The 25,373-nt window shown below is 37.7% G+C and overlaps 1 protein-coding gene and 1 pseudogene across 1 annotated transcript in view; one reads left to right on the top strand and one right to left on the bottom strand.

Moving 5' to 3' along the window:
* Nucleotides 1–14,408: 14,408 nt before the first annotated feature.
* On the top strand, nucleotides 14,409–15,678 carry LOC150089516 (DNA methyltransferase 1-associated protein 1 pseudogene; annotated as a pseudogene).
* A 2,788-nt stretch (nucleotides 15,679–18,466) lies between these two features.
* Nucleotides 18,467–25,373, bottom strand: part of Pfdn6 (prefoldin 6) — a 36,965-nt gene continuing 30,058 nt past the window's right edge. The window contains exon 4 of the mRNA XM_090368633.1: nucleotides 18,467–18,693. Within this exon, the coding sequence (XP_090224759.1) occupies nucleotides 18,573–18,693 (121 nt within the window). The 3' untranslated portion in view covers nucleotides 18,467–18,572. The remainder of the gene's footprint in view (nucleotides 18,694–25,373) is intronic.

The raw sequence follows: 25,373 nt of genomic DNA, 5'->3' as shown, positions 1-25,373 counted from the left end.
ATAAACAAGATAAATAAACATAAACTCCAAGTCATTGGAGTTTACAATAAATCAATACAAATGTTAATCGTATTTAGAGGTCGTGGGCTTGAACTCTGGTCCACTCAAGTAGCGCGTGCGACTGCATTCAAGCTCCTGACCACTCGGTTACCTTTTTTTGTATTTTAAAATTGCTTCAATTTTGATTTAATTACAGTCGGCCCTCTGTTTAACTTCTTTATAGCGATTTTTTTTTAAAAATTCCACCTTGGTAAGTAATTACATTTAAAACAGTTTCCGTTGAATGAAAAAAATTTCCAATTTTGAATGAAAAAAATTGGAAATTTTCATTCAAGAGAAGTATGGGGGGGGATTGCCGGAAACTTTGCTCTAGACATGGGTTTTACCACTTCAAACCTCCAATAAGCAAAGTGGTGGTATTACACCGGTTGATGAGTCATCTACCACCTGTATTTTGTACACATTGTTCTCATCCCTGGCCTTTGGGCAATTTAGGGAAAACGTGAATTAAGGGTGAAAGGGATTACCGTTTCACAATGTTAGTGGTCTGTAAAACCTATGCAGTCACATACCGAGAAGTCGCGCTAGTCAATATGATTTCCATAGCCAGTCAGAGGATTAAGAAGATTCTCGACACGGATTATAGCCTCTGGTCAACCTGTGTTGTGGTTCCCCTTTACTCCAACAAACGGGCATGTTTTTTCGAGAAGTGAGTGATCCACGCTTTCCAGTAAATTTCTCCATGTTTACATGGTCACAGTAGCTGAATATCCGTGTGATTTTGACATTTTGCACAATATTCAAAGAACTAGTGACAGAAGCAACCTGGGGTGGGGGGGAGTGAATTGAGGCAACTAAGATATGACAAACTTTACGAAGATAAATGTTGGCAGATTTTGAAACTTCGTCGAGGCTTTCACTGTGCAGAAAACGTTCTAAAATATAATGATATATAAGCAATAATTTTAAAAAAAACTGTATGCATTATATCACCAATCTCCAAAAACCCAGCGCGAATTAAGGATAATTGCTAAAGAACTTGATGTGGAAATTATGAAGATCGGTCAAGTGTTCGGGCCAAGATGTAGCTTGCGGGCGGCAATTGCAGGAATTATCCTGCTTTGTGCAAACATTTCAAATCAGAAGTTAAATATTCGGGATTATTAAACCGAATTTTAATCTGGAATTTTTTAACGATTTAGCACTGATGATTTTTATTAGCTATATGGTGCAAGGAAGCCGGAGGCTTATGCTGCACCAGCCAAAAAAAACCTTAATTACCCCGAGAGAGAGTCAAAAGTAAAAGGGAATCACCAACAAAGAGATCTGATGAGTATTTGCCAAGGTCATACTCACCAGATGTGAGCCCCTGGAGTTATGATCCTTCGGGAGCTCTCTTACCTTTCAGAAGCTTTACAGAATCACTATGATAAAAACAAATAAATTAATTATTCGAACTAACAATGCTTTGCTAATTTGAAAAATTCTGAAGGAAATGATGAAAATAAAATTGACAGCATGTTGAAATGGAAAGAATTTGAAGGAATCGAAAGTAAGAACACATTTACATAAAATTAACCTCGTGACAAGTTATTAAATGCATTGTTTCTTCCTCAAAGGATAAGTTATTAATGAAAAGGAGAGTGATTTTAAATTAAATAAAGAAAATAATGATACCATTGGCGACGAAGAATTGAAAGAAATTTTAAACATGTGGAATATGAAAGAACTTTCGTCTCGGTGGCAAGACGGTGAAAATCGAATAAGAAATTTAAGTTTTCTAATAAAATATGAAATAAAAAAACGATTTTAGAGATTTTGTCGAATCTCTAAAATTCTCTTCGATAAAAGTCTCTTTGATTTTATAGATAAAATAGTTTATCTTTAAAATCGATTGAAATTCCCTTTTCAATTAAGAAAGCCAAAAATATCTTTGAAACCATTGCGATTAGTAGTGCTGAAGCTCAGCGAGCTTTCAGTGTAATGAATAATATTGTATAAAACACGTTGTAGTTTTTTTTTTTTATGTAAACCCCAAACACGAGGTGTTAGGATTATTGATGACCATACATCTAAATGGAAAACCATTGCTTCTATTTGATCCGGATTGTTACGTAATTATCGCTCAGCTATTGAGCAAAGCAGATTGACAACAAATATTAATAAAGTAAATTGCATATGGCAATTTTTAGAATATTTGTGCAATAATTTTTTTTCATGTAATCTGTGATTTTTGTGTACCTTTTCTAGAATTGTTTTTTATGTAATATCCGTGACCGATATGGGAAATATTTTTTCTTCGCAATATTAAAATTTTATTATGAAAAGAATGTATCCATTATATTTCCCTAGTTGTTAAAAAAAAAAAAAAGACGAATAAAAAAAGTTGGGCGTGTGCCGAGCACGTGCGGTAGATGGTTTATGTGAAACATCCTTCGCGTTTCTTTTGGGTATTTTTATTTGTATATATCGATTACGAAATAAACCACTTTTTATTGTAAATATTTTATTGATCATTCACAAATTTTCATAATTTATGGAAGAGAAGGTACAATGGATTTATGATAACTATAGTAAAAGATGTATACTTGCGATTGCAACGTATCTAAATGTCTCTGGAAAACAGCGTCGACTGAAGTACCGATCTTGTAGTTGAAGCGATATACGCAACTGTTATGGGCAGCTAGCAATGGAATGTAACGAAAATGCGAGACGAAAAAAAAGAAATTGTTGGCAAATACTTGTATTGTTGCAGTCATATGATAAATACTTGTATTCCCCTAGTCATATAACAAATGCATGTATTGTTGGGTTCATACTTACTGCAGTAGTAACTTCACGAAGTATTATTGTGACGTCATACTATTCAAAAATTCTAAAAAGAACTCCAAACACTATCGTATCCAGGTATCATCGTAAGGGAGAGGCGTGACGACCAGGTTTTTGAGCGTTTTTTTTTTTTAGATAGACCTAGGAACATACACTTATACGCACGGTTAAGGGGGAATAAGTCCTATCTGTCCACCGCACCTGACTCGAGATATCATACCAATCACGAAAAATGCGTCACGTATTCTAATCACACTACATAAGACCATCGTATCCGCGGGGGGATACATTTCAAGACCTACCGTGGATGGCTGAAACCGCGGATATAAGCGAACACCTGCTGACCCCATATATAACATGATTTTCTTGTACATACGTACGCATAATACAATTTAATTGATAAATTAAACACACAATAAGACATTACCAACATTAAATACGGTAATAATAAGTACCGCAGACTCTTGATTTACCAGGATTGTATTAACCGGGCACTTCAATACTCCAATTTAAAAAAAAAAAAAAAAAAATCAACCAGAAGTCATAAAATTCAAGTAATAACTGGAATAGGTATAAATAGATATTTTTTAAGTCATAAATAATCGACAAGAACCGGCGTTATAAGTCATCATTGGAAGATTAGTGTACCTTTATCTTGCAATCACCGTTGTCTTCACACCTACCGCTCAAAAAAAAAAAAAAAAAAAAAAAAAGAGACCAAATGTTTAGTTTGATTTAGTGCGTCGCGTCGATTGTTGTGTTCCGTTGCATCGCAAAAGGACAAATTTTGTTTCATTATTTACGTCAGGGATGTCAGAATTTTTTTTTATATAATAACTTTTTTGCGATTGTTTAGAAATCGCAAAAATGATGGGCAAACGCAAGAGTTGTGCTTTCGAATTAAACAAAAACTTGAAATTATTCAAAAATTTGAAAACGGTGCATCCCTTAAATCTAAAGAACCATAATAATGTTGGTAACCAAACCATGCGCGACATTGTAAAAAATAAAGGGAAGCATTGTATTGGACACGTGAGTAGTAAGTGTTAAGTTTTTATTCCGTGGTTAACCGCTGGTAACTGAATGAGCGGATACGGGGCCACAACTGTACTAGCATTGCGAGCGTGGGAAGCCGGGGATGACACTTCAGTGGCCGATCAAATTTACTCCGTAGAAAGTCGGAAAAACTGCAAGCCCATGTTAAAATATTAACAGCTCACCACTGGGCATGAGTCCGTGTCGAGCTCCCAGTTACATTATTCTCGAGGATCGGCACCCATTATTTCAGTGACTCAAATTTTCTAGCAGTGCACAAAATTTTAACTTAAGATCGGTACACTCATTACAACCGTAAGAAAGAAAGGAATCGCCAGGTGAGCTATGATTATCCACCAGGTCGACCTTGGAGTATATGCCACAAGTTCTGCAAAGGATGTCTTTTCTAGATTTTTTCGTTAATTTCCGTAGGGTTGTTAGGTCATTGGTCCACCACGGCACCTGGTTTGCTTGACTCGACCGGTAATCGCCATCGGCTATTTCCGTATGAGTCATGATAACTTCTGACGAAGTGTTCAAGGCGGAAGAAAGTAACTTTCATAAAATTATATTTATAATATAATAAAAATCAAACTATTACAGGGTATGCGCGGTAGCACAGTAGTATCGTCACCGTCCTCCTCTCACCGGGTTCGAATTCTGTCAATGGGGTTTTTTCACTCTGTGGCTGAGTTAGTCGGTCTCATGCGTAGATAGCACGGTTTCACCCCCAGAGACTGGGGTTTTTCCGTCCAGCAAAACATGCAAATTGACCAGAGAATACGCAATTTACAGACAAAAATACGGGTTTATGTAATCAATTACGGGCAACCCTAATATTACAGAAAAAACGACTTATATCAAAATAAAATTTACAATATACTAAATAAATTATTTTAAAGCAATATTCAAACCACTGTACTCCACTAATCCCTTCTAAGCTCGAATTCTCTGTAATCGCTATGAAGAGCACCACCGAGATACATCTGCTGGCCACAAATGGCAACAGTCAAATATTAATCCATGAAGACTTAACCATTAATAACCACCCCTTTCTCCTACCATTCAAATAAGCATTTATTCAACGTGTCTTCTGAGAAAAAGCAGAATGTTACCCATAACGCCAAATTCCTCCATCAAGTTACCAAAAATCACAAACAAGCACCCCTTTAATTGCTTGTACACGAGTAATAGGAGTATAGTGCTTGTAGAGTGAAGAAATCGAATGAGTTTGAAGATTTGGTACGAAATTCTGGAATTGTAGGTACAGGCACTCCTCTAGTTACGTACAAAGCATAAAGCTGTTATGTTCGGTTATAAGAATCAATTTTGAACATCGTGATATTTTTCTAAAGCAGATTTCTGGAGGTCACCACCATAAAACAATTAGCAGTTTCCGGTTTATTGGGCTTTTCTGTTAGTGCAATCTATTAAAATCGGGTAGTAAACTCGATCTTATTGCATTTGCGATGATACCGATAGCTGGAATTCTGTGGAATTTTACGTTATTATGGAGAAATGTGTTCCCCTTCACTGAAATCTTCAATCATATAAAAAACATAAATTTTCAGAATCTTCTCTTCATTCCTATTTTTTTGAGCTTCATAAAGTTGTCACTCCCTATCTCACGCGTATCGTGTTAGTTGCAATTTGTGCGTGCCGTGTTCTTTGTTACTGATTGCTTTTTTTTTACTGTTTTAAATTTTAAACCCCCCCCCAAATGTCAGCGAACAGAAACATCAACTAGTTAGTATATACGTATTACAGTACGTATTAAGCTTTGCACGAAGCGTAAATTTATTTTTATTTTGCTAACCTGTGGGAAAGTCTTCCGATTTTAATGCATCATTTAATTTTGTTAATTGGAGAAAGTAATTTGTACTCTATATCTTTACTTTTATAGCCTATGGATAATATTTCTCCTATTTTCGCTTATTAGAATAGCCATTTAATACAATTACAATTCAGTTCGCAAACGTGTTCACAATGACCCGCGCTTACTACATATCGTATATAATAGTGAACGGTATTTTATTTTGAGAGTCCATCGTAAAGTGAATTGATCGTAGATTAAATTAAATTACGTATTGTATTTAGATTAAATTAGTTTTGAACAAATACTGTACTCTACATTATTATTCATTCTATGTTTTTTCAGCCTCGTTTAACTCGGTTACAAATCCTAAAATGCTGTACAAGATGAAGTTTGTTGGGGTTTATAATCTCTCAGTGCGTTGTACTGTACTGTACATGTATTTTGTATGTACAAGACCGAAGTTGGACTTACGTACATGAAAAAATACCGATTGAGTACGTAAGTCGAGGAGTGCCTGTATAAGGGAAACATTGTGTTACTTGGACATTGGAAATGCAGAATTTGAATAAGAAAATCACAATTCACAATGTGTACACCAATAGCACAGGAAGAGAGGAATGATGCGTTCAAAGCACACAAACTATAAAACAAACACCAGTAGACACAATTTGCTAAATTTTAACTTTCCACAAAGCAACTGGAATTCATGGATAGGCAATTCACTTAGTAGCGAAACATATCTTAATTTTCTTGATGACTGTGTTTTTCACCACCGTGTTAGGATCGCATATTAAAAATCTTCAAGTAAAGGAACTTCCGGGTATCACTGATCATAACGTATTCATGTGAGATTTGTTTTCGCAAAGGGAATTATAATGGGCTCCGACTTTTTAAAATTCTTTTCGGCGAGAACAACTGAGGGTGGAAAATATATTACGAAATAGGAAGTGTTCAGAGAAGTGATAATAGAGGCTATGAAGTGTCTTGTACCAACTATGAAAGTTAAGATTTAGAACAAGACAGACGGATGTCAGAGGAACTGATCAGCTGAGTGGCAGACTGTGTTCCTCCACCACTTGACAATTTTATAATCATTGGAATGATTATAAAATTGTAGCGGAGATACAAAATCTTATATTAAATACATACTACTGTTAAGTCAAGATAATTAGTGTTAGGTTAAGGCAGATGAGAAGTTGTTTAATGAAAAAAAAAAAGGGGGGGGGGCACAAGGAGCACTTTGTATACAGTAGAACCAAAGGGATGACTCACATTTGTCACATTAGATATGAATGGTATAAATGATGATCATGGACATAGCTAATAAACTGAATAAATATTTTGCTTCTACATACGTGAAGATGTTTTTTTATACAGGATCATTATAGAGTTCTTGTGCATATTGTAGTTTTAAATGTTTTTCACCAAACTTATGTATAAATAAAACACAAAGAAAACAAAAACTGGAATCTTGATAACTTTGAATTTATAATAAGTTATATTTGTCTGTATTTACAATAAATTATATTTAACTTTACAACTAAAATATATGAAATATACATTTAAAATATACTGGGTTAAGAACAATAAAATACATTAAAATATACTAAATTAAAATCGATAAAACCAAAGCTTTCGAAGGCTCCTGCCTTCTTCTTCAGCGGTATTTTCTTTGTTCTGCGGTGCGTCTTTAAATACCAGCAGGTTCACGGTACTCATCACGTGTTTCATTCCCACGTGTTCCGTTCTCTTGTGTTACGGAATCAGAAGTGGCTCGAGAGTGGGTCATGTGGAACCGTTCATCCCTTCTGAGGATAGTAGCCTCAAAGAGGGGATGGATCCGCATTCCTCTATCCCTATTAATGTTCACTGTGGAACAGATCTGCAAACTCTCAAGCCACTTTCGGTCCCAGAACTTATTCGCCCGATTGGTGATGATAGCCTCGTCCGGGGAGATGTGGTGCTGCTTCTCCCAAAAATGCTCGGCCACGGCGGACTTACCATAGTCCACACTTCTTATTGCCTTAGTGTGCTCCCCCAGACGGTCTTTGAGACGGCGTTTTGTTTCCCCTAAATAACACTCCCCACAATTCGGGCATCTAATAGTGTATACGACCCCACTTGCATTCTCTTTTTGAATGGGGTCCTTTACTCGTGACACGATTGTGTGCAGCCTCCGCCCCGGAAGCTGCACACAACGTGTCTGATAATTTCTTAGTATTCTAGTTATGTGATCGGTTAGACCCGGATAGTAGGGAATATATGCAGTGGATACTGGCGTAAAAGATTTGCCTCTCCTCTGATTTCCTTTAATATATTTTTCTATAATCCTCTGGGGGTAGCCACATTTTGTAAGATCCGTCGTGACACGTTCATACTCTATCTTCCTATCCTCAGAGGTACTACAGTGTGATTTTGCCCTGTCAACTAATGTTCTAACCACACTGTTCCTATGATGGTTGGCCTGAGCTGAATTGTAGTGCGAATATTGACCTTTACACATCGATTTCCTATAGACCTTAGTCTTTAGTTGTTGGTCTTCCCTACAGACCAACACATCTAGGAACGGCAAAACTCCTCCTTCTTCTGCCTCCAAGGTAAATTGTATGAATGGGGAGAAGCCTCTCAAGCACCACTATGGTGTTTGATAATACTATGTATAAGCAGGTTAACGGTACAGCCATGGGCTCCCCCATTAGCGCAATTATAGCTAATTTAGCTATGGAGGAGCTCGAGGCTAGAATATTTAATGTTAGTGTTCTCCCTATGCGCCCCTGGAAAAGATACGTAGATGATACGTTTTCAATTATTCGAAAGGGGAGTGAAGATCAGGTGTTGAATATTTTAAATGGCTTCTCCCATTTAAAGATAGAGCAGGATGTATTTCACACAGTAATTGTAGATGGTAGGGAAACAATTAGTTAGGAGACAACTATTAAAGTTGTCATAGACAAACTGTTTCCTGAGGATTGTGTAAGTAATGATACTCTTGAACAGCATGAGATGACAGCCGAAAATAGAGATTATGTCAACGACGAGGATATCTCTTTTTACAGCAGAGGAGTTACTTGTAGTCAATAAACCGATAAATGTTGATAAAACTCCGGGGATTCATTTAATTGAGAACAACAGTATCAGTAAGGTATTAGATACATCTTCCAGTTCTGCTTAATATGTATAAATGTTTATTGGAAGGCACATTTCCTGTTTTCTGGAAATGTGCCCCTCTGAAATTGCTGCAAAAACCAGGTAAAGAAAAAACAAGCCCCAAGAGCTTTCGACCAATATTACCTAACCTAGGCAAGTTGTTTGAGAGATTGATTTTCCAGTGATTAAGTGACTTTATGAATTTACACCACACTGAGTTGCCATTTCAGTATGGTTTTAGAAAATCAAAATCTACTGAGGACACGATTAATGATTTGGTGCTTTACATTAAAAATGCATGATAGCAAATATGTTCTTGCTCTGTTCATTGACTTTGCAGGAGCTTTTGATTCAGTCTGGCACAAGAGTATTCATTGTCCAGGGAAAATATACTGGGTTGTAATAACCTATTTAACTTCAAGGCAGATAATACTAAGGGCATAACATTTAACTTACAGGAAATTAGTGTCTAGGGGATGCCCACAGGGATCTGTCTTGGGTCCCGTATTCTGGAATTTGGTTCTGAACCAATGGCTTAAACTGAGACAAACAGTTTGCCATAAAATAGCATTTGCGGATGATCTGCTTATGTGTGCATCAAGAAGGGATATTGAAGAGAAGGCTGAAATGGTTCTTCAGAGTCTAACATCATGGGCTATTGTAAATAAATTAACAGTTTCAGAAGAAAAAAAATAAGTTATGATGTTAGTTAAAGGTCACCTTGATATCAATCGACAACCAAAAATTTTAAATTAAATTTGTTACCCAAAATAAGTATCTAGGTGTTTTATTACATGCTAGGTTAACTTTTGTTCCACATTTGCATTAGTTGATGAATAAAATTAAGCATTTTAGTGCAGCAGTAATATGGATTTCTAGATCAGAATGGGGGTTACGTAGATCAGTTTTAAATCTTTATTATACAGCAGTTTTTCTGCGAACAGTGACTTATGTATCATCAGTGTTGGTAACTTGTGTGAATAAGATTTGAAGTTTAAAGCCAAGTTGAATTCTGTGCAAAGAACAATGCTGTTGGCAATTCAGAGGATTTGTAGACAGAACTGTGTCAACAATTGCCCTGCAGGTATTAGCAGGCCACATGCCATTAAGATCTTTTTATAATATATAGAGCTTTCTGTTACCATATTAGGAAGCATAATAATTTCACATGTTTAAACATTGTATGTGACCTTAACATTGATCCTAAGGTTGAAAAGAAAAGAATATATGCTAAGTTAATGGAAATCTGGCAAGCCAGATGGATGGATAGTATTACTGGTGCGGTCACCAGACTTTTTATTCCAAATGTTTCTTTTGCATGCTTTAAACTGAATAAGTGGTTTTTTCCTAGTATGGAGACTTCTTTTTTATTAACAGGGCATGGTTCTTTGAATAGTAAATTATATTATTTTGGTTTAAAGTCAAACTCTTACTGTGTATGTGGTGTTGAAGAAACTTGGTGCCATGTATTATAAGATTGTTTGTTGTATGAGAATTACAGAGCTGAATTAAAGAATGTAATTAGTGATTTGAGGTATGGACATGAAAATAATTACTTGTCAGATTATAATAAGTTTGTTACTTTTCAAAGGTTTGCTATTTGTATTTCAGAAAAGAAGACAGTTATCAGCCTAGATATTTGTAAACTAATAACTGTTCACTGTATAGATTTTTCTCCCCCCCTCCTATTTTTTTTTTCAATTAATTTATTATTTATTATTATTATTTTTTTGTCATGTTTGCTGGCACTATGTAAGTAACTAAGTGCAGGATTGTGGACCAGGATGGAGTCTTTTTTTATTTTTTTAAAATATTTTTTCTTTTTTTTTTTTCTCTCTTTTTTATTTTATTCCTCTGCACAACAGGAGTAGGAGACTTTGATTCCTGAATACCCGTGTGGGAGGAGAGATTTATTATTTTATTTTATTATTAATATATATATTTTTTTCTTTTATTTATTATTTTTTTTATGCTGGCTCCGAGGCCTGGGAAACTTGGGGGCGGGATTGCTGGCACTCTCTGGTTTAGCACTTCTACCAGAGGGTGCGGGAATTTTGTGCAGTTAGCACAGACAGTATAGTAGACTCAGGCCCAGCTCCATGTTCATAAAGCTGGGCACCAGGTAGCAGTTATCCTAGGTGATGACTGCTCCCCAGTGGCTGGGTGTCCTGTGTATAACAAACTCCCACACATTACACACACCTAACATTATTATTTTTTTCCCCCCTTTTCCAGGCTTGTTTATGTATAATAAAGTCGGAGCTATTAGATGGATTTGGACAAATGTCTAGGGGTCACCAAAGACTATAATAAATAAAAAAAATAAAAAATTGAGGAAGAGGAAGACAGAAAGGTTGCAAGATTGGTAGCAGAATAATTGTTCGGATAACCTAAACAATCAGAAGGAAATTCAGAATTAATAATGCTTCAGAGTGATCCCATAGAATCAGTTTTAACAAGAAGCACTGGAGATCTTGAAGGGGAGGACTAAGTCAATTGCCATTAGAGATATTAAAAAAGGTGATAGCCTGGTGGTCACTAGAATAAAATTCCTTAACCACAGACCAGTCACCAAGAACCGAGGAAATATACGGAGAAGTGACAGTAATATCAATGTTGCTTTCCCCATTTAAGGAACTAAAAGTGGAGGGCAGCCCAGTTTGTTTAGAGCAGCAAGTTGATAGGATAACAAGAATATTGAGCAATTAGACTTCACGCCAGCTGGTATTTAAATAAACAAATTTCAATACTGCAACTAAAAACATTTTATTTACAATAAAATAAAATAAAATTACAGTATATAGAATAAAAATATAATAATCTAAAACTGATGTAGTTTAATTTACAATAAAATAAGAAATGTAAAATAAAATATGATGATAAAAGCGATAAAAACAGTGAAATAATATACTAAAATACTGTAACAACTGCAGCTTTTGGAGACAGCGGTCTCCTTTCTCAACAGCATACTTCTGCTGTGTGGCACATCCTTAAATAGCAGATCTACGGCACTCGTCACATGGTTCCTCAGGAATATGGTTGGAATTTCCCCATTTGCACACTGGAAACGGAAATGGCTCGGGAGCGCGCTAGCTGAAACCGTTATCTCGCCCAAGAACAACGGTTTCAAAGAGGGGATGTAAGCGTACACCCCTGTCTCTATTAATGGTAGTATTGCTAGCTGCCCCAATACGTAAACTCTCAAGCCATTTACAGTCCCAGAACCCCTGTGCATGATCCGTGATGACAGCATCCTCCGGGGAAATTTGATGTTGCTTCTCCCAGAAGTGTTCTGCCACGGCAGACTTCCTGTAATTTGCGGACTTTATTGCATTCATATGTTCCCCCAGACGGTCTTTCAGTCGTCGCCCCGTCTCACCCACATAACATACCCCACAATCTGGGCATTTAATTTCGTATACCACCCACTGTTGGCTTCTTTCGTTATGGGCGCCTCCGTAGCCAGGTGGGAAGGAGCAGCAGTGCGTAGCACATGCTTCTTGATTAGACCGGGGTTCGAGCCCGTCACCACCAAATACGGAGGATGTGGAAAGGTCAGGGAATGACCACCGCATATCCCGGAGCAATATGGTCTTAGTTGCCAATGCTCCTAAAAAACCAAATAACAAATAACAATCTTTCGTTATGGGGTCTTTGACACGGGATATCACTGTGTGCAACCTCCATCCCGGGAGTTGCATACAGTGGGGTGGTATACGAAATTAAATGCCCGGATTGTGGGGTGTGTTATGTGGATGAGACGGGGCGATGACTGAAAGACCGTCTGGGGGAGCATATGAATGCAATAAAGTCCGCAAATTACGGAAAATCTGCCGTGGCAGAACACTTCTGGGAGAAGCAACATCAAATTTCCCCAGAGGATGCTGTCATCACGGATCATACACAGGGGTTCTGGGTATGATCCGTGATGACAAAATCACGGATTTTGTAAATGGCTTGAGAGTTTACGTATTGGGGCAGCTAGCAATACCATTAATAGAGACAGGGGTGTACGCTTACATCCCATCTTTGAAACCGTTGTTCTTGGGCCAGATGAACAGTTTCAGCTAGCGCGTTCCCGAGCCATTTCCATTTCCGGTGTGCAAATGGGGAAATTCTAACCATATTCCTGAGGAACCATGTGATGAGTGCCGTGGATCTGCTATTTAAAGATGTGCCGCTCAGCAGAAGTATGTTGTTGAGAAAGGAGACCGCTGTCTCCAAAAGCTACAGTTGTTACGGTATTTTAGTATATTATTTCACTGTTTTTATCACTTTTATCATCATATTTTATTTTACATTTCTTATTTTATTGTAAATTAAACTACATCAGTTTTAGATTATTATATTTTTATTCTATATACTTGTTATTTTATTTTATTGTATTGTAAATAAAGTGTTTTAGTTGCAGTATTGAAATTTGTTTATTTAAATACCGGCTGGTGTGAAGTCTAATTGCTCAATATGAATTGTCCCAGCCTTGTAGGCCTATTTGGTGATAGGATAACAAGAAGCCTAGCTGAAGACCATTGGAACCAGTAGCATCAGAGAACCAGAAACTGGATTTAGCCTTGACATCAGCTATGAAAACCAAACAAAGTTCCAACAGGAGAGATAACACAAACCAGGTAATGTAGATGCTGAGCGATATCAGAGGTGGGTGGGGAATAAGAGAATACAAGTAACAGTAAACCAATGAACCTGAAACATTGCTGCAGACCACAAATTGATTAGCCACACTAGTAATTTTGATATCCAGAGTGTTATTCATTACAATAATAGCCAACACGGGTCAGAATGATCTGATAGTACGACTCGTAAATAAACCAGATAACCCAACACCTTTCCCCATATAGTATGACTCCTGTAGTGTACGTCATCAAGATATTTCCATATGTCATCAGCAAGCCTGGAACATTGGGCATTCAGCTGTAGTATCTTAAGATTAATGTTACTAATTGTATTTGTTAATACTGCACCAATTTGTGCAGAGGGACTAGAATCCATCTCAAGGGTACCATTTCCAGTGCATGAAGATATTATGTGTAGGTTGGATCCCTATACAGTGTTTAGAGTCAGGTTTTCTAGCTCAACAATTAGCACAAACAGGAGATCAGCATCGATCACATGCCCCTTCTGAGAGCAATTCTGAGACTACATGTCGGGGACTCCTGGTGACACGTCTGAGTAGTGTAGCCAAAGCCTAGACATGTAAAACACTGTTTATGTGATCTTCAGTACAGATAAATATGCGGCAGGTGTATAATAATTTTATACAACCTAGGGGATAGTCCTAAAACCCAGTGGTGAAATGGAAGACTTCTTTCTTCACCTCCCATCACTCAGATTTTTGATATGCAAATTTATAATATCACTGGATGTTTTTGTCGACATCATAAATACAAAGAAAACAAAGTGTTGTTTTCTTTGTATTATCCGAGATCGGCTTACATCATTATTTTCATGATGATTAGTTTATTTTAGTTCTGATATGTTTATACTGGCGTTGACCTGAATGTTCCAAGTACTACCTAGTGATACATAATATAAGAACTGCTTTATTGAAAAACAGAAATACAAGATGAGTGATGTGTTAGATATACTGGATGTGGAAAGACTGCAAACTCCAGAAATCATAAGCAAAGAGAGGATTCTTGGATGCAATTCTAAGAGAAAAAAAGAAGAAAATTATGGAAGCAATGTCTAAAAGACCAGAAGTGATGCATAGAGAATTGTATGCTCTTCTTTATCCAGATAAGGATGCACCTCCAATTCTTCCTTCAGATACTGTTCAAGGATATAAGCAAATTAAAGCTAAACTGGGATTAAAGAAAGTTCACCCATGGAGGTGGATGCCGTTTGCTAATCCTGCTAGGAAGGATGGTGTGCTGTTTTATCACTGGAAAAGGCTCACAGATGAAGGAAAAGACTATCCCTTTGCAAAGTTTAACAAGTCTGTGCAGGTACCGGCATATTCAGATGCAGAGTATCAACAACTTTTGCATTGTGATGGTTTGGATAAGAGCTGAAATTGATCATCTTTTTGATTTATGTCGACGACCTGACCTTCGTTTCATCATCATTCATGACCGTTGGGAGAAAGCACGATTTTCCAGTCGCAGTGTAGAAGATCTAAAAGAGCAATATTATAGTATCTGCAATATCTTATCAAGGGTAGGTGCAACAGCTGGGCAAGAACCAAAGGTTAGAATTTTTGATGCTGACCATGAAAGGAGAAGGAAAGAATTAAAAAAAATTGTATAACAGAACCACAGAGCCGGTTGAAGAAGAGCAGAACTTATTAAATGAGTTGCGTAAAATTGAAATGAGAAAAAAACACAGGATTTTCAAAAATTAATTAGTGCAGCCGATAGCAGTGCAAGGCATATGGGGAAAAAAAAAAAAAGGCCTGAAAAAGAAGCTTCCTATTCAGAAGAATGCTAAAACTGAAGGCACTTGTTTAGAAATAGCAGGCATTAAATTTCCAGATTTTAAAGCAGGTGGAGTTACACTCAGAAGTCAGCAGATGAAATTACCACCTGCTGTTGGGCAGAAGAAAGCTAAAGCAATAGAACAGCTTTTACAAGAACTAGGCATTAAGTTAAATCCAATGCCAACTGAAAAAAATTTATGGTCATTTCAATGAACTGCATAGTGATATGGTATTGCTCTATGAACTTAAACTTGCCCTTGCCACATGTGAATTTGAACTTCAGACCTTGAGGGATCAGTTTGAAACGCCCACAAAACAAAAAGACATTTCTGAAATAATTGATGTTGGTGGGACTCCAAATAGAAAAAGGCAAGCTGCACTGAAACAGAGTAATATTTTGAAGAAGATAAAGATGTAAATAATTTTTATGGGCTATTTTTTGATCATGTTCGTAAAAAGCATATAGTCATATTTGTACACATAATATTAATTTATAAGTCATGCTAAAGTCCTGTAATTGTCCGAAGATGAGTTATGCAAATAAAATATATTAATATCGCTGAATCATCCTTCTTCGGTGCGGTAGCAGTGATTCCATTCTGGGAGAGCAAAGCAATCCTTGTGGTTTCTATTTTTACGCCCTTTATACTCTTTAGGTGCATGGCTATAATCTTAGAATCCCAAAAGTTTTCTTTACAGCACTAGTAGCTAAGGATGATCCTTTGGATGCTTTCAGGATTAGGAGAGTTTGACTATGTTCTCTTTTGACAGTCTGAAGAGAACCAGTCATCCACAACTTTGTCTAAAAGGTTAGCTCTAGCTTTAACTTCAAAGAGCGACCCTTAATTTCTCATTATCTATAAGAAGTGCTGCTGTAATAGTTTCTAAACTGGACCATTTGTCCAAAATAAAATTTCCAGAAGCTTTGGTTATTCTATTAGCATTAAACTTAAGGTGGCTCATAATGTCCTTCCTTAGGTTAAAAATTGCTTGAAGAATTGAACACATCTTGATTATTGTTACAATCAAATTCAAGGAAGCTATATCAATAACACTGTCCATTTTATTTACGTTTTGTTCAACTCTGGAACATAATTTGGTGCAAGTTGGCTAGAAGTAGGACCTAAGCCGAAGTTCTCAATTTCTCTAGACTCACTAGATTTTTGTGTTAATCTGACATCTTGAGACAAGAGATCTTTGTCAAAACAAAAGAAAGGATATACAAGGATTTGATAAATTTAAGTTATTTACATCCATGCTGATCTTACCACTTAATGGAGGAAATTACTCCAAGTTTGGAGATGATTTTTCATTCAGGAGTTATACACAAATACTTAAATTACAAGGCAGTAAATTGGTATCAGTATACAGTTGAGAAAAAAATTACTATACTCAATAATTCAGTACACTGCCCTAAAATAAAGTTATTTGATATTTTCTTCTTGTTGCAGTTCACAACTAATCCCCTTTGTTGAAAGTTCAGGGTATATTAAGCTAACCGGTCGGTTATTTCTGCTTGACTGTGAGAATAATCTAAATTTACCCATGTTTCAGGCAATCTAGCTGGCAAAGTGGTGTAGTTGGAGTGGGATGCTTTGACCTTGGTGGCAGTAGCCCTTCTGACTGAACATTTGCGACGTTTGTCCTTCACAGCAGGCAAGAACAGAATAGCACAGCACATAGAAATAAGGACAGCTATCATCCAAACATAATGAATAAAATTAATCTACCTTTTCAGTTTTTTGGAGAGCTGAGTTTACCAATGTGTAGATGGGGTCTTGACCTTCACATTGATACCAAATATAATTACTGTTCTTGAATTTGAATACTAAAATTTTTATTACAGTATGGAACTACGAAACAATGAACTTGCACATAAGCTGCACACACATAATCTGTAGCTATTTACAGAAGAGATTAACCATGAAACTACTCCAGGTGCTCTCTCTCTCTCTCTCTCTCTCTCTCTCTCTCTCTCTCTCTCTCTCTCTCTCTCTCTCTCTCTCTCTCTCTCTCTCTCTCTCGTTTTCAACACTACTTTACCATGCCAAGTAAAAAGACAAAAGATATAAAAAGTTCCATGTCCACATTCAAAATCAGAACAGTTCTGATGTTCTGAAAATAATTTTTATTTTGTTATGCATCATTTATTTTAGTATATAACTGCATGCAATATTTTCCCTAGATACAGTTTCCATGGTTAGCCTTCTCCATAAATGACAACTTATTTACATGCACAAAACACACACATACTCAATTCTACAACCAAGGTAAAATTTTACAAGTGTAATCAAACATTTTTTTTGACTGTACTGAGACACTGGCCATTTTATGCCTACCAGTCACAGCTTTTCTAAAGTGATATCAAGCAATAATGCAAAAAAGAGAAAAATGTCACTGTTTTTCTTGGATTACACGCATAAAGCAAATAATACTCCATAATATGGATACATACTCTCTCTCTGTCTCTCTCTGAATGACTGTTATGGCAGCAAAAAGGAAACTTAGCAATCTTGTTACTGTGTATAAGAAAGTTACTGAAGTTTTCTACAAAAAAATTATTTCTCACACTGACTAAAGTGACTGCTAAATACGATTAACAATTTGCACTGATTGATTTATTGTAAACTATTGACCTGGTGGTTGTGCTGAGTATAACATTTTTTAAATTATGAATGTCTAACAAAGCGAAACTAAAATATATATGTTAATAATCTGCATAGTATGAGTGCCTGACTCAAAACTATTCTCAATTAATTAATACTGACATTCTGAATTTGTCGGCCGACCGGGCTAGCCGAGTGGGTAAAGTACCTGCCCGGCAACCCAAGGTCGCGGGTTCGATTCCCGCCTCGGGCTTGGATCAAAGTACTGCAAAAACCTTGGGAGGTGCAATATGGCCATAGAAGCCGATGCGCCAACAACTACCAAATCAAAATCAAAAAAAAAAAAAAAAAAAATCTGAATTTGTACTTCAAACCCATTTAAATCAAAACGGACATATTTCTGTCCCTTGAACTTTAAATTAATCAGGTTTTTAGTGTAGAAACTTGCAGGCAATACTGTTAAGAGCTTATGTTCTAATACTATTCTGTAGTTCAAACTAAAAAAAAAAAAAAAAAAAAGGAAATACACCTAGGAATATACTGCAGATTATTTAATATTTTTTTCATGTAACATGTGAAAAATTACGGAAAAAAAAAAAAGCATTCCTATGTAAAACAACAAAGTTCAACAACCTTCGAACCTAAATTAATCATAACAGAAAAGTGCAGATATCTCAGAAACATTATGATACAGTGCTATTCACATTTATGCTTTCATAGCTGCCTTTACTTGTGCTTGTTGAAACTGCTGTTGTAATTTATTGATGACATCTCGTTGACTGTCTTGTTTTTTTTCCAAATCTTGCAAAGTACCATCATGGCGCTTTCTAAGGAGAAAAATAACAATAAACAAACAGTAGATGTAAGAGGAGAAATTCCATGATTATATTTTCTTTATCAACACAGCCAAAGAAATCACCCACTAAGTACACACACACAAAAATAAAAATACCATTTTCGTAAGGCTAATACAGTCACTTGCTTCCAACTTTTAAATTTCAAAAAGCTGGAGATCTGATAACTGTAAATGGGAAGGAAACAGGAGCTTTTTTGCAAGAAAGCAAATGTCTTTCAAAATCCATACTGTACTAAAAATTAAATTTCACTAACAACATATGTATTTTATATTAACATACAGTTATAGGATTACTTATCAATACAGTATGCTCTCAATTAGCTTACCTAGGACTTTTCTGTCTATGGATTTTTGTTTCAATTGTCTGTCAGACATCAACTCACTATTACTGCAAAAAGGATACTCTTACAGACTATGCCCTTTTCAGAAATGCTGTGACAAAGTTCTGTTTATAACAATGGCCCTGCTATCTAGACTTGGCTGTCAAGAGCATTATCAAAGCTTTACTAGAAAGAGAATATCTCAACTTCTCAGGACAACTGGCCTATTTTCTTTCCTGTTTTTTTCATTTCTTCTTCTATTTTCTTATAAAAAAGATGAAAGTATTGTAGGTTGAACTCAACTCAACTCAACAGAAAACAGGGAGTCGAGTGCAACCTGCAATATTTTCATCTTTTGATAAGAAAACAGAAGAAGAAATGAAAAAACCAGGAAAGAAAATAGGCCAGTTGTCTGGAGGAGTAGCTCACATACAACCCCTTTCAGACCACCAGAACCAGTCTGTACACCAATCCTGATGTCCAGGTTATGAGAGCAAAGGCCACCCCAGGCTTCCACTTCCACAATAACCCCAGATCCAGGAGAGAAAATCTGCACAATTCTATTGGCTACTAGAATTAATCCCCCACCTATAAATTAACTGCTGGCAGCACCAACAAGAAGAGTCTGTCAGCAGGTAAGAAGTTAATTTCATGGTCAGCGCCTGGAGGATTACATCTCCAACAGTAATCTAGCAGTTCTGAACAGACCTAATCAACCATCAACTTTCTCCAGCACACTATGGGAGTCAAATATAGATGTAACTCTGGCCACTCGATCGATTGTTGGGCATCTCTCCCCCTGGGTGGTACAAGAACACTGGACTACCTCAGACCACAGAGTCCTAACCTTTGACCTCCACCACTCCCTCGTAGCACAGTATCCACCTAGATTCCTCTCGCCAAGATACGTCATCCAAAAAGCAGACTGGAACTTATTCCAACAAACATTGATGGAAAAAGCCAGAAATTTCGACCCAAAATATCTCAATCCTGACCAACACCAACAAAAAGTAACGCAGCTTATAACTGAAGCAGCAAACACAGCCATCAGGAAGAAGAAGCCCGTTCCCAAAGTGGTCCACTGGTGGTCACCAGAACTCCAGGCAATAAGACAGCGAGTAAATAATGCCCGAAAAAGGTTCCAAAGGGCACGCAGATCTTGGCCCCAAGCAGAGGTTGACATACTCAGACAGCAATACCGGGAAGTCAGGAACCAATATACAGCTCAAATTAAAACAAGAAAGAGACACTCCTGGGAAGACTTTGTCTCCACAGTGGGAAATGCAGACCCCTGGGGATTGGTATATAAAATCACCACCAGTAAATTGTCCAGGGGAGAAGTCGTTGCTGCCACCTTAACACCTCAAGGGACATACACTAGATCCTGGCACTCTTCCATTAATAATATATTGGACCATATCCTCCTATCTTCAACAATTCCACACATGCATGAACAGAGAACTCTCTGCGAGGGGAATGATAAATACTCCACCCAGACAGTGGAGCCTCCTTTCACGATAACGGAACTCAACATAGCTGCAGCCAAAATGCAAAACAGGAAAACTCCCGGTGAAGATCAAATAGAGCCGGAAATACTAAAAAAGGCAGTGGAAATTATACCGGATACTATATTAAACCTAGCAAATCAATGCCTCACAGAGGGTTTCTTTCCAACTTCGTGGAAGACAGCCCGAGTCAGACTTATTCTGAAAAACCCCACTAAACCCCAGGACATGCCAGGCTCATACAGGCCTATCGCTCTGCTGTCGATGCTGAGCAAGCTCGTTGAGCGACTCATCTACCACAGAATTGAAAACCGTTATCAGAATGCTCAATTGATGTCAAGAACCAATTTGGTTTCAGGAGGGGATGCTCCACCACTGATGCCTTCGAGAGGATCATTGATGCAGTCAGAAACTGTAATAGGAAATATTTCCTCCTCATCTCAATTGACTTCGCTGGAGCCTTTGACTCCCTCTGGTGGCCCAGCATTCTGGCCAGGCTCCGACGGGCTGAAATCCCATCAAATCTATTTCGCTGCATGAAATCTTACCTGGAAAACCGAAGAATCACTGTCAGCACTCCCTTTACCTCTGTATCCAGACCGGTTTACAGGGGCTGCCCGCAGGGATCCGTCCTGGGGCCGCTCCTCTGGAACCTGGTGCTTGATGAGTTTTTAAACCTGGATGTTCCAAATGTCATTACACAGGCATACGCTGATGATCTGATTATGATGCTTCAAGCAGACAGCAGGGCTCAACTGGAGGCCATAGGCAATCATGCCACACAAATGCTACAAGATTGGGCCAAGAGGAATCTTCTAACAATCTCAACCGAAAAAACAAACTCAATACTCCTCAGGGGTACCCTTGACCCTGGTAGACCTCCACTAATCAAAATAAATGGAGCGACCATCAAACTCAAACAGGAACTAAAATACTTAGGAATAACACTAGACCGAAACTTGAACTTCACATCTCATCTCTGTTATCTCAGAACGAAAACAAGAAGGCTCTCGGCCCTGATAACCAAAATCACCAGGAGGGACTGGGGACTAAAGAAGAGGGCCCTCTCTCTTCTATACAAAGCCCTCTTCATCCCTATCCTTTCCTATGGTGCAGGTGCCTGGTATCAGAAAGCAAACACAGCAGTCAACAAGAAAAAGCTGGAGTCGATCCACCGATCCATACTTTTGACAACAACTAGAGCCTGCTGCACGGTGAGCACCCATGCGCTCCAGGTCCTGGCAGGCTTCCTTCCCTTGGACCTGGAGATTGTGCGCTGTGGGCTGCTACACCAACATTCGAAAGGAAGAACCACAACTTATCTAGGTTACACAACAGATCCACAAAAAAGCAAATCCTCAGAAAATAAGAGGTTAACGGAACACCTGCAATCTATCTGGCAAAATAGATGGAATCTTACCACAAAAGGGCAAGTCACCAAAAAATTTATACCCGATGTCAGCAGGGTATATCCTATTTCCCCGTCCTGGTTTTCCCCTGGCTTGCACACCACCTTCCTTCTTACGGGACATGGCTCCTTCAGAGGAAAACTCCACGAGCTGGGAATCTCTGACAACCCGAGCTGTAACTGCGGTGAGGAGGAAACATGGGAACATCTTATCCATGACTGTGACAACTACGAGGACCTCAGATGTCAGCTATATACACGCATCAACTCCTTGCTAAAAAACCAAGAAGAAATAATACTGCAAGAAGAAGATAATTACCGGGCTTTCACCGTCTTTGCCCGCGAACTCTTTGAAAGACAAGATCCCTGCCACATATCACTAACCTATGAAAGACTGCGAAACTCTGAACTAGTGACCACCTGAGGCAGATACAACACATCAACGTGACGAACTGGACCTGACTTCTGGACTTGGACCACCACTGAACCAATGCAAAGACGAAGATTGCAACTTGGACTCGGACCTTGAAGATATGATGTATACAGCCATAGTGCCCTGGCTCTGTCTAGCCTGCTTTTTACTCCTCTTTCCCTAGCAAGGGGGGAGGGGACGGCCTGCTGTCTCCTCCCCCTCCTGCCACCCCTCTTTCTCCTCTGGTGGGGCATGGGCATGCCCCACTATTTCAACAGGGGTCATCTTCCCTATAGACCCCTTACTTCCAATTTCCAACCCCCCAGTCTTCCACCTCCCCTCCCATCTTTCTCTTTACAACAGCGCTTGCCCCACACGTACAAATTTAAAACACCAAAATTCATGCCCGATCCATTAGGAAATATTATTACCTCCAGCGCTTATCCCTTATAGCCCCTCTAAGTTGCGTATAATGTACCATCTGTGCCCAAAAGAAAAGAAGAATTATTATTTTAATGTTTTTTTTTTTTTTATTATTATTTTTTTTTTATTTTTTATTTTTTTTATTTTATTATTTATTTATTTATTTTTTTCTTTTTTTTTTTTTTAGGTCCTAGCCACTGAAATCTCAGGAAAATAGGTGGTAGGACCTGCCAGAGCAAACTATAAGGGAACACCTGGCTGGCCTCCACGTGGCGGAGTACGTAAACGACAGGTCCCATCTGGGGCCTGGCGGCTAACAAGCCAGAGGAACAATGGGCACAACATATTACACAATACATGATCCACACACTTTTAAACCTCTGGCCTTGACAGCGTACTGTCCTCGATACAAAGAACATACGCGGAGATGGGGTAAATCCCTGGTGCCGTTAGACCCAAAAAATACTCTGTACTCTGTATTTACCTAAGATTTACTTAATTTATTATCTGGTTTCTATTGTAACAATAATTCAAACTTAGAATTGTTTATTAGCAAAATTGTAATAGTAATTGTAATCAAAATATTGGTAATTATATTTGTAATATGTTCAAATTCGTAACCATTTCTATTTTTTGTTCCCCCAACAGCATGGTCTGACGAGGGGTATCGGTAAAATACCTGAAACGTCACTTTAATGTATAGTAGTTTAGGAGAATAGCTTAATAAACTTTATTACTATATTATTAATTTCATGTGGTATAAGAGTGGTATTAAATATAATAATAATCTTAATGGAAAACAACCAAGTAACGTCCTTCCCTTTATTAGAACTATATTAGATCATTAATTTATCTTCTTTCAAAACTACTTTTGGATCATGAACTGCATTCAGACAGTACCACTCACTAGTGATCAATTGTTGTACTTTTCAGTTTGGTAACTCTGAAAAGTGCTCATATGGCTTCTCTTATCACCAATAGTCTTTTTTTTAAATAGCCTTGTCAGACATTGCCACTCTTCTACCAGTATAGTTAAACATTTACCCAAAGACAGCCAATGCATGCTTCAAAATCATTTTTTTTTCCCTTCAATGGCATGTATTAACTGAAATTTAAAACTGTAATTCCTTTTAGCACTTCCTTTTCTCTAGACCAGGGTTTCTCAACCGGGGTTCTGTGAGATGTCACTAGAGGTTCTACAAGAAATGGTGACCGAAAAAAAAAAAAAAAAATCGTTTTTTTTTAAACTTTGTGTGCAGTGCGATTCTAGCGCTTGCAGTTAGCAATAGCTAGAATTAGCAATTTCATTAGAGGTTTTTCAGCCCTGTATGGCAATTCAAATTATTTTATTAGTCACCCATAATTTCTTCTATATACCCATTTATGTAATGTCTGTATTTGCATGTTCTCTGGTCGATTTGCCTGTTTTGCTGGACGAAAAAACCTTGCTATCTATGCCCGAGACCGACTAACTTAGTCAATGGAGCAAAAAAAGCTCATTAAACTTCCCCGCATCATCGACGGGATTTGAACCTGAGCCTTTTCCACCCAATATGGGGAGGACGGTGACGATGCCACTGTGCCACCCATGCAGACTGCCCTGTATGACAACGTGCAGTGAGACCATGTTCATTTGGTTGAGTACATTCTCAGTTTTTGATGAGAGATAGGGGAGGACCTTGATAATTGGTGAGTATTGTATTACATGGAGGGGAGGACAGTAGGCTGATAACATCAGCCTCTCTCTCTCCAAAATTATCTCCCCCAACCGCTGTTGTTGTAAATGTGGATTGTGGAGGTTAGAAGTGAATTGTATTGCGAAATTTTCATATTCTTTGCGATTTTCTTTAGTTATTTATTATGCTCCTCTATTTTACATATTATTAGCGTTTGTTGTACAGACATGACTGATGGTCCAATGTAGCAATTTTTGAATACGATGTATGAGATGGAAGAGGCAGATTCTAGGCCTAGGACTATGGACAATTCTTACAAGGTTAGTGATGAAGAATTACAATCTTCCGAGTCATTTCACTGCACTAGTGCAACAAGGGACACAAAAAAAAAAATCCCATCTTTACACTGAGAGCTACTTATCAATGGGTTTTACATTGCCTGGTAATCAAAGTTGTCTTATTCCATCGTGCGTCATCTGTGGCAAACAACTTACAAATGCAGCAATGGCTCCAGCAAAACTGAAAAGACACTTAACTACAAATCACAGCCATTTGACGAGTAAAGGTGCTGATTATTTTAAATGGCTATTGGAATCTCAAAACAAACAGAGTAAAGCTTTTGTTAAAAAAGTCATGTTCAGCAAAAAGGTTTAGGAAGTAAGTTATTTGGTAGCTGAATTATTGCCCAGAAAAGGAAAAGTCACATAGTTGGTGAGAACCTAATAATGCCAGCATGTAAAATTATAGTGAGTAAAATGCTAGGATAAGATGCATTACAAGAAATTGAAAAGGTTCCACTCTCAAACAGTATGCTAAGTTGACGTACTGAGGACATGTCACATGATACCGAAGAAGTTTTGCATAATGCAAGAGACCGCAGTTATAGTTCAGATAGAGCATGGATTTG

Source organism: Mastigoproctus giganteus, chromosome 2 (assembly GCF_048544385.1).
Source record: "Mastigoproctus giganteus isolate SK-2022 chromosome 2, ASM4854438v1, whole genome shotgun sequence".
Lineage (NCBI taxonomy): Eukaryota > Metazoa > Arthropoda > Arachnida > Uropygi > Thelyphonidae > Mastigoproctus > Mastigoproctus giganteus.
This window is presented reverse-complemented; position numbering and strand designations above follow the sequence as displayed.